Raw genomic sequence first — 16,517 nt, 5'->3', positions numbered from 1 at the left:
AAGTTTTTCACTGTTTATTGAAAAATTATCACATATACACAATAATTCAATATTGCATTGTTTTCAAATTATAAATTATACATGACTGTAAAATCTAATAGACACCAATAAGCATCATGTAAATGGTAGCATACAACCACACAAAAAACACATTGGTCGGAAATTTACTGGTAGGTCGTTCAAAGTCATGATTGTTTGTTCGTATTTTGTAAATAAGTAGGGAAAAAAAATGAGTCTTGAGTTAATTGATACAAGTTTTGAATAATGCTTTGACAAAAAGTGTGACATTTTGTTTCTGATATATCCCATCCCAGCATGCACTGTATGATTTAATGCTGGTGTTGAGGATGATTCAACATTAAATCAATGTTATGTGCCTGCTGGGATAGGATATATGTACATGTAATTCAATAAATCAAAAAGAATATTGTGGATTAATTATTATGTGTCGGATACCAATTTTCATGGAATTCTCTGGTAAAAGAGAACCACGAATTCATATGTTCAAGGAATTACAAATTTTGTATGGCTTCATGTGCACAGATTGACACACCACGAAATCAGATATCCATAAAAATGCAAGTTTTCTTCAATCCACAAAACTAAATGAATCCACAGTATTCAAATTCTAATTCCAAAAGAATTCACAATAGACAGAAATTCCAATTGCAAAATGTAAATAGGATGTAAACTTTTACATTTAACAAGACCAGACTTGTCTTGTAAACTTTCAGGTCTGCCGTAAATAGATATCTCAGTTCAAAATGCATTGGTAATACCTGCTATCACATGTTAGACGAGAGATACTTTTTACTGGACATGATAAAACATTGAGCAACACCTGGTTTATAAATACTAATAAAACAGATTTCGATGTCATCACAGATTGTACATGTTTTATTTACAAATAGTTGATTTTTTATGTCATCATTTATGTATTTCTATTAATAGGGCCCCAAAAAATGAATTCTTTACTTAAACATCAAACCTTATTCTGTTTTAAGCAAGGAGGGAAGCAATTTATTTTATCCGTTTTCATTATCATGTTGAAATTGAACAATTTTGAAATAAAATAAACAATTTGACTTTGAAATTCAAAAGCTACAATGAAAAAAAATAATAGGATGGGTTTGCTATTTCTAAAGAACAAATGCATAGAAAGAGGAATATCTCCATTTTGTGTTATTTGACATCAGGATTCCTGAAAAAAAATTGGCTGGTAATGAAAAATCCAGAAAAATCCAGGTTTTTTTTAAATTTATTTTCAGTGAAAGATGCTTGAAATACTCATTATTTGGAATTATTTTTATCTAATTTTATTTACATACAGATTTTCTTAAGTCTTAAACTTTTCCTGAGTATTTCAATAAGTAAAGAATGTTTCACAGAATAAAGTCAATATCATATGCTATTGTTCGTATGAAAATTGTTCAGAAAATTTACATGAAATCTACATCCAATTATAAATAGTCTAAACTAACCTGTGGTTTAAAGACAATTACCAACTTTAAAAAATAATAAATATAATATCTAGTGAGTTTGCAAAGACCTATTCAAGTTATCTAAATATTACAAACTAATTTTTTTATATAACGTTTGATAAAAAATGTTGTTTCTCAAACAAATTAAGCAAAGCAAAAAACTTATTTGACACAATTTAGAAAAACTTTGTTGTTTCAGAGGAAATCCATTTTAAAACCTGAATTCATTTTCTTTTTTAAGAATTTTAAAATTCTTCGAAGTTTTAATTTCAATTTTTTTATTATAAGAATCTGCATTCTACAATATTTAATAACACTACAACAAAATAACACTTACATAAACAGTTATTTCCCTTTGAAAGGAATTATCTCCCTTTGGAAGGAAATGAGTTCAGATTGTAATACAATATAAATCATGTTGAACACTGAATTTTAATTCATTAAATAATCTTATTTAATTTTAATCGATTACTATTAATTATTTTTTATGAAAAGCAGTTTGGATAAATATACACAAGTAGTTCATATCATTTGTGAATGCATAATTGTTATTACATGTTTATGATATATTATTAACACTTATTATCAATATTACACAATAAGATTGACAATAAACTGCAACAATGAAAGAAAAACAAAATATAAATACACACAAATTTTTGAAAGCACAATTTGTAGAAATGACTTATTTTCAATAAATGCAATATTTGCACATTAATATAATCACCTTCATGAATGATGAACACAAAATTTAATGTAAAACGATTTCATTTACATGTTTACGATTAAAAAAGTTAGTATTTCCAGAATAACAAAAACTTGCCACCTGAAATTGCTAGGTTGAAATAAGTAACTCCACTTGAGTACAAAAAGATTAAGTAAATCCATAATCATACACAATCGAAAATAGAATACAGATTCCAAACTGTTCATACATTTCAAGAGCAGTATAAGTTGCAGTCACGTGATTTGGCCCACATCCCTCCCCATTTATTTTTAGACTAGTTTCATACTTTTTGATGTCATGATAAATAACCATAATGACTTGCCATTGGACTTCTGAAAACAATTATCTTTCAATTACACATGAAAAAAAACAAAAAACCAAAACCAACTTTATGAAAATCGAGTTATAAATTGATCAACTGTTTTGGTGCATGATGTGAAAAATGAGAACCCCAATATGTACTATAACAATGATTCAGGATAACTGAACATGTATGTATCATATATGAAATAGATAAAATGAGGATGCTGATGACAGAATATTCCAAGAAACATCTAAGTATAGAAAAATTGACAATTAATATGCAAATTTGTTCAAAATATTTGTATAACTGACTTGACTAGAATTTACAACACTTCTATGAGACAGAAACACATTTGTTCATAAGCACATATACCTTAAACACATGTGTATGAACAAATGTTCATTAGCACATATACTTTATACACATGTGTATGTACAAATGTTCATTAGCACATATACCTTATACACATGCGTATGTACAAATGTTCATTAGCACATATATCTTATACACATGTGTATGTACAAATGTTCATTAGCACCTATACCTTATACCCATGTGTATGTACAAATGTTCATTAGCACATATATCTTATACACATATGTATGTACAAATGTTCATTAGCACATATACCTTATACACATGTGTATGTACAAATGTTCATTAGCACATATATCTTATACACATATGTATGTACAAATGTTCATTAGCACATATACCTTATACCCATGTGTATGTACAAATGTTCATTAGCACATATATCTTATACACATGTGTATGTACAAATGTTCATTAGCACATTTACCTTATACACATATGTATGTACAAATGACTTAAGATGGGGTGTCAGTTAATGTCATGTTTTTTGTTCAGATATTTCAAACATCAAGATATGTTAGAAGTTTGTTAAATCACAGAATAACTCAGTCTTTTTATAAAATTGTCTTTGCTTCTCAAATATGGAAGACATTCTTCATAAAATTGCCATTCCCACTCAGATAAGGAAGACCAGAAATTAGGAATTTAGTCATGCATACATACACATAACACATATACATGAAGTGTACATAATAAAAATGCTTCAATACATGTGCAAATCACTTATAATGTCATAATTATATAAATAATTCATTAAAACTGTTGTCATGTCAAGTTTAATATTTTAAAATGCATATAATAAATATATCATATTCCAAAAACACGAAAAAAGAATGGAAAGACACAGGCATTTACTACCAGTAAATATTACAGCACATACAAATTCATTAAATCACGAAAAACTTAGCAAAGAAAGTTGTCTGTACTTTATTGACATATTTGTTTTTAATTTACTTGTTTGCCCATATGACTTTAAAAAAGATATACAACATTTTGTCTAACCTTCATGTTTCGATCCAAAAGAGGTAAGGCAAATAGGAATATTAGTACATGTACTTGTAAAATCCTATTTTTAGAATTTATGATATAATTAAAAGTTTTCATTAATTTTCATATGAATCATTTTCATAGTAAAAAAAGAATAAAACAAAAGACAAAAAATATTTTATAAAAACAAAATCCAGTTACAAAAGACATTTCAAACAAAAACTGCATTGTTTAACAATGGACAAAGTAAAATTCAATATGAACAGAAAATAATTTGTACTAAATTTAACTTATCATCATAAATCATTATTATCATCATTATCATTATTATCGTCAATATCACTGACATCAGCATCGTTATCATTATCAATGTCTAAATCTGGCACATAGGGGTTAATTATAATACCATCAAATTCTTCGTTGTCGTATTCATCAGCAGTAGCACCAGTTAACCAACTATGAATTCTATTGTTAGCCTCACTTTCACTATCTAGTTCTTGTAACAATGTTTCAGAATGAATTCTGTCCCTTGATAAAGGCTCTAATGGCTGCCAGTGTTTTGGCAGATCTGGAGCAGACGCCGATCCTGGCAATGATTTCAATGGTTTATGGTCATTATGGTCACTACTGTTTTGAGATATTGACCCATTAAGTATTGGAATGGAAGGAATAATCACATGATGAGAAGGCGGAGCAGAAGTGTGGTTAGATATGAGGTAGTTACAAGATTTATCTCCACTTTGTATAGATGGCGATGAAATAGGCATTTCATCTGTATTGTCAGAGAATTGACCCCAAGGTGGGGGAATTGTAACTTCAGGTTTCTTTTCTTCCTTTTCATAATTTAAATTTGGAAATATTTCAAAAATAGGAACTTTTCTTTCAACGGGAGGTGCTTTAATTATTGTAACCTCCGGAGATGCATAAGGTGATCCTGAGTCTTTTAAGTGACTGTATGATAGGTTATCTACCCATGAGGGAGCTTCAGAGGTCACGGGTTCATCTTCTGTCGAAACTAATGAAAGTAAAGATGGTCTAGGCACCTGAGAAGCTTCCTGTTTCCATGGTAACTGTTTTTCTGTTGCTGTTTCATCAGATAATACTGTTTCTTCTACAAAAAAAAAAGCATTCTATAATATTAAATATTGAAGCCTTTTCAAAAATGTCTCATTTGATACAATTAAACAACAAAATTCAATAAAAACACAATTAACTGAAAACAAAACTTTATATTAATACTTACTAATCCAGATAAGATTTTATGCAAATTTTCATTTACCATTAATCTTTAAATTAATTTAACTTGTATCCTTTATGATCTAGAAATTCTTAAAATTATTATTTTTCTGTTTAAAAATTGTAAAAAAGATTAATAACATTAAGTTTACATGTTCAATAAGAATCTGCACCTTTTTAATGCTAAGCATACATTAATAATTCCGTGTATAACATACTACTCTACATGACAAGCAGTTTCTTTTCTCACTCCAAACAATCAATAAAATCCATGATTTGATCGTCAGTGGAAGAGACACTTGTAATTATTCTGAGTATAATGTTCTAATCTACACATTATAATATAATAAATGAAAGAATATCTAAATTGATCCTTACTTTGAATTTCAAACATTGTTAAAAATTAAACAGGTCCTGCGTTAAAACTGTTCTCTCTCACCAGAGCCACAAGTCTAAAATTTATTCTCTGATCGAAAAAGTAATTCTGTCTGATCATAGCCAATGGTCTTAAACTATTCTCTCTGGTCAATTAAATAAACAAATTCAACTAATTTGTATTTATTCAAGCATTATGTAATAATTGTCCTTCTACATAATAAAGTCTAAACTGATCTTATACTTTAACTTGGGGTTGTTCAATTATATTTGACCTTTAATTAAACTTTGATAAGGAAAAATATTCTTCAAATAATTTAGATTGCTCCACTAAAATATAACTGGCACTCAAGGAAGACTAGAAAACAAAATCAAATCTATTAATTGCTGGCTGCATTATTTTTTCTTCTTCTGAGAAACAAATCTAGCCAATCAACAGCTGCATCATGAGCACATGATATAGGCCTGCCACTGAATCATTAAAGTCCCATAACTCTAGAAAAGGGAAATAACTTAAATTTGTTGTAATATTTTTAAATATTCATGGGTTAAACTGGCAGACCAAGTCTAATAACTAAAACAATAATTTTGGAAAAATTGTCATCATAGCAAAATTTTGGGTTTATCAAATTTCAGTTGTCACAAGACAATACTTGCATATGGATCAATGAATAGATGAAAACAATAAAACATCATTAATGGCTGTATAAAAAAATTAAATCTATCAATCCAGTTATATTTAACAATATTTCAGAAATTTAAACTTAAATTTTAATAGTTATTCAAATATAAGTATTCGCTGTATAGCTAGCAAGTGTGGGTCAAATTTTGTTAGTTTTAAAGAAATCATTGAAAAAGAAATCAGACTCCAAAACTTCAAAGCACTAAATCTGATTTGCCAAAGTTTGACCCACAATCTTCTATTTGAAGGTGAAGGAGAAGTGTGGGTAGATATAAGTATTTCTGTTAAAGCTGGTGAATGTTAATACCCATTATAATTATAGTTGATATCTCTCTGTAAAATTACAATTTAATTCATTCTTAAGACTGTAAAATTACAATTCATTCTTAAGATAAGTAATATTTGTGAGAATTCTTCATGAATAAATTTATTACTGTGGATCCATTACTGTTCGTTGGATATCAATTTTAGTGGTATACATGGGTCTAGGTGAACCTTGAATTCAAATATTCAACAAATTACAAATTTTGTATCTGTTTGTATGCAGACTTTGATTGTACCATGAAATAAAATATCAATGAAGAGACAAGTTATCTGCAATCCACGAAAATTGGTACCCACGAAAATAAATAAATCCACAGAATAGTATGATATTATAATGCAGTAGCAAATATTTCAGTCTTTGTATTCTATAGACTTGCACAATTAAATCAATTAGCATATATATATATATAAAAATAGTCTCAATAATTATTTTTACTACATATATAAAGTTGTTTAATGGTATCAATAATAATCCTTTGATAATTTCCTATTAATTTGAAACATTAAAGAAAAATTCCAGATTTTCATATATTTATTATTTCATCAAGAATCAGTCAACAGAGCACTGTATATACTGTATGAATTCTATTATAAAACAAGACTGTGTACATAGTAAAAAGATGCCCCACTTGCACTATCATTTTCTATGTTCAGTGGAATGTGAAATTGGGATTAAAACTCTAATTAAGAATTAAAATTAGAAATATTATATCATACGGAACATGTGTACCAAGCTTTAAGATGAGTTACTTCAACTTCATCAAAAACTACCTTGACCAAAAACTTTAAAGTGAAACTGGACAGATAGATGGACGGACAAAAGAAATATCAGACAACAAATAGAACATAATAGCCTTATGTGAACCCCATATATTACTTTGGTTGTATAAAAATAAATTGATAGTAAATACAAAATCATAGCTAAAATTAGTAAATCTTCATGAGCATTTAATAGTAAGTTCTAAAAGAGTTCTAAAAATAAATTGTACAGCTTATCACCTCAAGACAAAATAATGGCTAAAATGAGTATATTCTCAGCAGCATTTATTAGTAAGTTCCAAAAATAAATTGACAGCTAATCACCTCAAGATCAAACATTAATTCTTCATAATAAAACTATTGAAAGGGAGGTAATTCAATAAGAGAAAAAAAAGAATGACCCCTATCCAATCCAAAATAATTAAACCCCCTCCCCTTTTTAAATTTTAAAGATTATGTTCTTTTCATGAAAAATGTACAATTTTAGGATGTTCCATAAACAGTAATGCTTGTTTTGACCCCTTTTTTTGCCCTTAGTTCCTGAATGTTTGGGGCAATAAACCCTTAAATATTACCCCCTTTGAGAAATGGAACCTTGAGGTATAATTTCAGAGAGCTCCATACGATTACACATTATCCACAAACTACAAAAAGCATGTTTTGCACCGTTTAGCCCTTTATTCTTAAATGTTCAGAACCATAACCCTAAAATCAATCTTAACCTTCCTATAGTGGTATTGAACCTTCTGGTAAAAATCTATTGAGATCCATTTACTTAAACTTCAGTTTTCATCTTGAAACCAAATGCGTCTTGGGACACAGATGATGATGACATGATAGTAATTTATGATTATACGAAGTAAAAAAATTTTGGCATTCATATAAAAAAATTTCGTCACCAAAGCATTGTAAATTCATTGGACGTACCTGTTATAATTCAAAGTCGTTCTCCTTAATATCAAACAAATTAGGGAATAGTTGTCACGAAATTTTGAATGAACACTTGAAATTGAAAAATATGTTTACAAATTTGAAATTATACTTATACCAAATATAAACTTTTTGTTAATATAAACTGACTAGTAAACAAGTAAATAATGACTACTCATAACTGTGTTTTACAAATCTAGTAAAGACAAATGCCTTTTATGGTGTAAGTATTTATGAAGCATTCGGTTATAAACCATGGTTATGTTAATAGCTTGTTTAAGAATAGTTTTAGCTTACTGAAAACAAAATCTGGTATCTATTATACTGAGATTAGTACAAAGCATGAAACTGTCTGCAATCTATCTTTTAACCCACCTTGTTCATTGTTTTCGACTGTTTCCTGTTTGTTTTTTACTTCCTGTTGGTTTGCTGCTATAGTTTGTTGTTGTTCAGTAACCATGGCAGTATGACTTTCGGATTCCTTATTTTCGTTTGTATCATTCACTTCAGCAGCAGTACGAAATTTTTCGTGTTCTCTTTTTCTAAATTCCTCGGGATCTATTTGTTGTTGTTTGATTGGTTTAGGAAGTGTGGCAGTGTCAGAATCAGAAATGTCATTAGTATTATGTATAAACTGAAAAATAACAGAAATATCATTTATATATTGTGTACAATGATGAAAAAATAAAATATCTGAATCAAAACATCGATATCAGATGAGAAAAATTTTCTTTTATAAATATGTACAGAGTTAGCATCTGTCACAGTGCAACTTGCATATATTACTCTCGTGTTAACAATGGGAGATGTCTCAACTTAAATTACTTAATTAATCATGCTTTGTATACTTTATTCAATAATAAGAACAAACACAGAAATGTGTTAAAATATATGCCTTTGTTTACCCAAGTACTGAAATATCTAGACCACTTTTATCTAAGACATTATTTATTTTGGGAAAGCCTTTAGATTCCATGTGGTACGAGTTCTATATCATGGAACATACAATAGTAACAACAGATTCTGACGGTTTCTTTTGGGTGGCAAAAGTAAAATCACAAAAATACTGAACTCCAAGGAAAATTCAAAAAGGAAAGTCCCCAATCAAAAGGCAAAATCAAAGTTCAAACACATCAAACGAACAGACAACAACTGTCATATTCCTGACTAAAGAGCAAGCTACCAAAAACAGAGGTCAACATCACTACCCCTAAATGGTTCCTCATTTCTGATAATCAATTGTATCCATGGTTTGATAAGAGTAACTTACTGTTCTACGAGGTCTGAGCATTCCTTTATCTAAGATATTATATAGACTATGGTTCTCTACCACATGGCCATTGGGTATATCATCAGTTCCTGTAGCACCAGTAGTAGGTCTGTAACCACTGATTCTAGATCTGTAAATAAACACATATCATTTTTAAGATCATAAAAAGTTTTTAAAATTTGTAGTTTAATGGATAATTTAAGTATTGTTATAATTTATTAGCTTGCAACAAGTATTTTCTGACAGTTGACTATCATGAATTTACAAAAAAAGAAATGCAAAAATTTCACACTTAATGTCTTTCTTTAATCCAAGATCTTTTGCTACCAATAACAAATAAGTTGTGGTAAAATTTTCAAAACTTTAGAAGCCATGGTGATTTTTTTCTACAAATTTAAGGCATCTTTTTTAAAAGAATGTAATCCAGTTTTGCAGCTGAATTTTGTTCATAAATGGAAATTTGTATATGTATATTTAAAAAAAATTATCATTCTGTGACGATCTGCTGAGTTGTCAAAAAATTAATGTGCACTTACGCTGCAGTCAAAAGCGGTATTTTCTGTCCACCGTTTATTTCTGGTAAAGTTTCAGCTCTTGTCAGACCATTAAGTTCTGGATAAGTCTCAGCTCTTTTCAGTGCATGTTCTTCAGTGATATTACGAAAAACATGTAAAACTTTCTCAGCTTTGGTGGCAGTAGTGACATCTTTTACGAATATTGGTTTAATGTACTTATGATTTAAATGACGAAATCTGAAAATAAAAGCATAAAATGTAATTAAACGAAAGTCACCTTGAACTAATGTAATAAATAAGACAGTAATATACATGACAAACATTAAAATGTAAGTATTATTTTAACTGACATATTTTTTTTTTGTCGGTTGACAATTTTACAAGGCCCCATGGCGATAAAACGTAATAACTATATATGTGTGATAAAATTATCTCAGTAGCTTTGTTTGTTTTGATTATTTGACAACTGATTTAAATGACCATAAGTGTATACTGACACCACTTCAAATAGAGGCCAACTTATTTTTACTTTTTTTTTTATATATATTAACTCACTAGATCATTTTCACACAACCGATTTTCATTCAAATTACATATATTCTGCTGTTTTCCCTATTTCTCTGCAGATTTTAATACTGATTTCTGTACAAGTGTTTTCTGTATTCTAAATCTGATTTCCCCGCAGTATATCAATCAAAGACTTAAAGTCTTCCATTAAACTTGCTTATTTCAAACTTATTTTCATCATACATTTTTCTCAGTCACTTATTGAGCGAAATAGACAGTGGGAATGTCATATGAAATTTGACCTGATGTCTTCTTGTAACTCCATACAACCTTTTTTAAAGAGTTGTATTTTGAAATTTGAATTAATTGAAGTGATATCTTACTTGATTCTCATATAGTTATGACCAGAACTCTGTGTGATTCCCTCCAGTCCAGCCATTAAATGATCTATTAACTTTAAAAATAAAAACAAATAATTAATTTAAGTCTACATACCATAGAAGTTATTCCTAGAATTATCTTTTACAGTCCAGTCACAAGATAATCTATAAATAGCTTTTTTTATTTTGTTTTTTATAAGTCTCAAGTAAATTCCTCTGTCAGCATAACATTAAGAAATAAATCTCTATTACAATGTTTGTAAACAACCATCTTCACTTTTAATTTGTTTACTTTCTGTCAACGATATCAGTTTATAAGAAACTTTATCATTTACAGAACAAATTCCTTAAGTTATTAATGAAAATTAAAATCCAAGTCAAATAAGTACTGATAACAGTGAATGGTGGTCTGATTTAGGAAAACAGAAATTAGGTTATCGATTTCTGAACCTGGATGACCGCAACATAAGCTCATACTGTTATCATAAGCAAACAATATGTACACCTAAATATACTAAAAGCTATAATTATAATTTTTATTAACACAATAAGATAAAGTAGGTGTCATTTAGTTGTCCTATTTACCTTGAAGGTGATACATCTTTTATGACAATGATTTAAATGTTTACTGACCCACATCAACATAAAACTATTTGTTTTCTCAGGATAAGTTAAAATTAAATAATAAACAATTCCTAAGGTCAGTGCTTTGTTGTAGATAAAATGAAATGACATATATCTACATAACTCTGACCGTCGGTCAAATAAATATCTCCATAACTCTGACCGTGAGTTGAGTAACTATCTACATAACTCTGACTGTGGGTCAAGTAAATATCTCAATAACACTGACCGTGAGTGGTGTTTATGTCCAGTATAAATATCTTACCGATTCATGAATTTTCTCATTAAGTGTTGGATCGTCCTCAAGCTGTTTCTTAACTTTTAATGCATTCACTACTGGTTTTATGAATATACCCTGAAAGATTAAAAAAAAAAAAATGTTACAAGACACATTCATAAATACAAAACAAAATAAAAAAGCTAATTTACAGAATAATTTATCAATGATACTGATATACATTTACTAAGTTATCTTATTTCTAAATGAACATAAAACCCTCAACCTCACATATCAGGAAATTTGTAATTTTAAATATGACCTGGATAATTTTACTCAATTTGCAAACTTTGATTTCAAAAGAAAATTTTTAAGACAATTTAGGAATCCTAACAACAAATGACTATGTAGTTTCAAAAAAAAAAAGCCTCACACATGAACTATGAGAAATGTTTGGCACTGTACATAGTTTTCAAAGTTTTACCCAGTTGGGGAACTTTATGTCACTCTGAACTGATATCATTCATATTCAGCTGTTAATTTGTCAGATAGTAATGTCATTTAAAATGCAGGTGTTACTTATTTCTTATTTCAACATGTCTTACATATTTGACTTTGCATGTCAATTGACCTACATATTTGACTCTATGTCACATGACCTACATATTTTGACTCTATGTCACATGACCTACATATTTGACTTTGTGTGTCATATGACCTACATTATCCTTTACTATTACAAATGCTTGTAATCTAAAACTCAACATTCTATTTAACCCGAATAATTCAGTCGTTATATTCCGCTGATCTACGAAGGCTACATTAACGCCTGAACGTCTTCCTCGTTCAAAACCGTCAACCGGAAAATTCATACCGCTTTGCAATATGGGAATTTCGATTTAAATTGGCAGCTAAGGAAGGAGGAGTTCCAGATGTTAATTGATGTTAAATGATGTTAACTGATGTTAATTGGTGTTAATTAATTATTATCGGATTTGTGTTAATTGAACACACGTGCTTGGTAAGACAATTACAAGACAGTTGCGCAGACTCATTATCCTGATCGCCGCCGATTGGCTCTCTCTCACAGAGAGCAGGCGACGCGGCCAATGATCATAAAGAGTTCAAGCCCTCGTGTGGGAGAAAATCGGACACGGAAAGGGCTTGAATTATTCGAGTTACATTCTATTGAATATTCAGTCAATATCTATAGACTTAATAAATATTATAATGTTCAGTCTTAATTAAAACAATGACATAATATTCAGCTAGTTCTAGATCAAAATCTCATAACATTATGTCACAAGTTTTTATTAAATAAATTACAATTAATCAAGTTAGTATCAATTGTAACTTTAAGCTGAACTAGATTCTATTCAATCTACAATAATCAGCACATTGTGAACCATGTTTTAATAATCTTTTGTTATCATAATTTTTTATATAAATATTACATTGATAATCTGTTTTAATTGTAATATTATCATAATCCTAAATTTAAAATACAAGATAACATGTGGTTCAAAATGTTGTAACAGTGTTTTAAATGTGGTATTATTGCATATTATGTAATAACAGAAATTCTAATCTAAGAAATCTGTCAGGCATATATATTTGTCTTACATCTTATTAACACTTTATATATTTAATTCAATAAAAAACAAAAACATAATATTTAAGATTTATTATTCCGGAAATAAATATGTTTCACAGCTGTATCTACAATTTGATACATTGCCATCTGCTCCATGATGTTGTAATATTCCTATTCTTTCTTCTATAACAAGACTTTTTACAAGAGATGTAACTTATACTTATAATCTTATCATTCATTGTTTGGTTAGGCCTGACTTGCAAAAGGCTACATTTAAATTTCCTCATTTTAGTTAATGTTCGTCAACACTTTTTCTCTTATAAATCATTTTGGAGACAAAAACTAACTCTTGCATACACCTTTTTTTCTCCCTTTTTAAAAAAACTAAATGTTACTAAATAGTTTAATATTCCTGGCACACTGACTTGGTTGCTGACGTGTTTAAACTTGGTTGCTGACGTGTTTAAAGATCTGTACTCTGTACTATTCTATATTCTATTATTTTTTGGGGCCCTTTATAGCTTGCTTTTCGGTGTGAGCTAAAGGTCAGTGTTGAAGGCCATACTTTGACTTAGAATGGTTTACTTTTATAAATTGTGACTTGGATGGAGATTTGTCTCAATGGAACTCATTACAATTCTTCCTATATCTTTATAGAATTTCTCCAAAACCAGAAAAAATTAATCAAGCTACTTATTTTGCAGTAAACAATTGAATTACCTGAACAAAAACTGTAAAGAATACGATAACAATCGTCGTGGTAATGAACAACTTTCTCTCCGGAATCAGATCCTCCTTCAGAGACAGAGCGAGACAGAAAGCAATACCTCCTCGTAGTCCTCCAAAGGCCATAATAAATTGGTCAATCGGCTTTAGCTTGACCAGACGTCTATAATTAAGTATACACGATAGCACCATCACACCTGTAAATCAAATAATAGATTCAATCGGTCAGCCTTGATGTCAATCTTTAGTGATAATTATAATTAGTATCTGTTTACGTGAAGGAAGGAACGAAATAGAAGGAGCTCTTAAAAATATTGTAGGAAATTATATAAATTATTTTTCATGAAACTGACACCTTAACTTAAACCAAGCTGTAAAAATATTGATTAAAACATATGTCAGTACAAAATATATTTTCATTTAAGGAATGACTGTAATATTTTTCTATCTATAAAGAAATAACATAAAAATTTGGTGCACACTGAATAACGCGCATAGCGGGATTTTTTAACAGTGTGCACCACATTTTTTATGTTATTTCGAAAAGACAGAAAAAATATTAGTCATTTCTTATAATTTAATTCTAAATATACAGGCAGAAATAGTTCATGTTCCACTGACTGTTATAAGGAAAAATTCTAAATCTTGAAGTTTTTCCTGACCAAAATCGGAAAAGAAAATAACTTTGCAATGTTACAATATCTTCAAGGCCATAACAAGGTTTAATGGTTGTAGAAAAAAACATACAAGGTCAACTTTATGTTACATATATCATCAAATATCATATTTTATATCATTTGTTAGAAGGATATTGGCCTTTCAATATATGGATCAAACAACTCCAGCGGTCAACCACATTATAGATACACACTTTGTCCTTTATTCTATTGCTGATACTGCTCTACATGTGTATATATTATTCAATAATGGAAAACCAATACATTATAAAATATATTAATATGATATTGGTGCTTTAGTTCTGAATTGTGGATTCAAACAGTCAATGGAACTGAGGACGAGGGACTTTTGATAAACTGATTGTTAAAAGATCGGTTGTATCTATGTGTTGTAATTTATAGTTAGTTTTGTCACAAGCTTTATCTTATATGCTTCATGACAATTGAATATATATTTTTGTCACAAATATTTTTAATGTGTCTATATAATAAAAGAGATAACTATCAATATTAAAAAAATAAATATTGTATACTATGATCATTTATACATGTATATAATAAATTGTTACAATTGAAACCACTCTTTTTTTAGTGCATTAGGTCAATTGTAAGAGCCGATTTTATAAGAACAGAAAATATTGGCAATAAATATAATAAAATTCTAATAAAATTTGTTTTCCAAGAAGACAATTCTATCAAACTTATCCAATTAAAGACTTTAAGTAATTTGTACCTAAACAACATTATGGTAAGAAGGAAGGAAAGTATGTAAGACCTAACAAGCACCCGTATACCATTTAGCCACAAATGGCCACAGGAAATTGCATCTACATGTTTAACATCAATTTCAACCACACAAATGTACAAGTATGCCAATACAAACAGAAATTAATCATGATTTATTACATCAATAAAAGTAAACAGTCAATACAGGAAGTGAATAACTAACTCCAGGACTTCCCTATATGTACTGTTATGTAAGATATTTGATGTAAACAAGATTTCTCCGTTTCAGAAAGTACAAATAGTCATGGAACAAGAGAGTTCCTTTCAAGTACTCCAGATCTAAAGCACGATAACTTATTGGTACCAAATTTCATGAAACATGAGTTCCTTTAAAATGTGTTAGATCTAAAGCACCATTTCTTATGTTTCAACTGGATTCATTATCAAATTGGAAAGTTGATAGATTTATTGCAGGCTTTATTTGTGATATACTGGACTGTTTTTTTCAACAATTATAATTCACTCTCTCTTTCTAATATTTTTCTCAAATTTTACAAAAATTATATTGAAGACAGATTTTTTTCTAAAGTCTCAATTGAATCATAGAGATAATGATAGAAATCACTTCAGCTATAACCATATTCACATCATTTTGTCAAAATTTAAGGTAAAAAAAATATATTTTAACAAAATAATCATTCTTGTTTTCAAAATTCCAATAGGGAACATACTTTCTCTAATTTTTGTGCTATTTTCACATTTCCTGTCCGGTGTGAGAAAAACATTTCTCCTCACTAAGTGAAAAATCTGTTCTCGGCAAATGATTAGTCGAAATTTGATTATGACGTCAAATTGTTTTGTTTTCTTCTCAATTTTCCTATTGTGACGTCATGAAAAAAGGCGACCTTGCCTGATGACGTCGCATATAAAGAGCACAATTTCCTGAAAATCTTTGAAAAAGAACGATAAAAAGCATTAGAGAAACAGATTCCGACACTATAACTCGTGTATTACGATATTTCTCCACTCTCGACAGTTAAATTTTATTATTTAAAGGGCTCGGCAAGCCTCACGCTTTAAATAATAAAATTTAACTGTCTC

At 29.1% G+C, this 16,517-nt stretch overlaps 1 protein-coding gene across 1 annotated transcript in view; it reads right to left on the bottom strand.

Annotated features, from left to right (window-relative positions):
* LOC134720572 (sodium/hydrogen exchanger 2-like) overlaps window positions 1–16,517 on the bottom strand; it is a 33,160-nt gene continuing 16,643 nt past the window's right edge. The window contains exons 5-11 of the mRNA XM_063582897.1: window positions 14,008–14,210; window positions 11,742–11,831; window positions 10,856–10,926; window positions 9,987–10,202; window positions 9,451–9,580; window positions 8,556–8,814; window positions 1–4,985 (exon numbers count right to left, since the gene is read on the bottom strand). Coding sequence (XP_063438967.1) covers window positions 4,171–4,985; window positions 8,556–8,814; window positions 9,451–9,580; window positions 9,987–10,202; window positions 10,856–10,926; window positions 11,742–11,831; window positions 14,008–14,210 — 1,784 coding nt within the window. The 3' untranslated portion in view covers window positions 1–4,170. The remainder of the gene's footprint in view (window positions 4,986–8,555; window positions 8,815–9,450; window positions 9,581–9,986; window positions 10,203–10,855; window positions 10,927–11,741; window positions 11,832–14,007; window positions 14,211–16,517) is intronic.

This window comes from Mytilus trossulus, chromosome 6 (assembly GCF_036588685.1).
Source record: "Mytilus trossulus isolate FHL-02 chromosome 6, PNRI_Mtr1.1.1.hap1, whole genome shotgun sequence".
NCBI classification, from domain to species: Eukaryota; Metazoa; Mollusca; class Bivalvia; order Mytilida; family Mytilidae; genus Mytilus; species Mytilus trossulus.
Note: the sequence above shows the minus strand (reverse complement) of the source record. Positions and strands in the feature narration are given on the sequence as shown.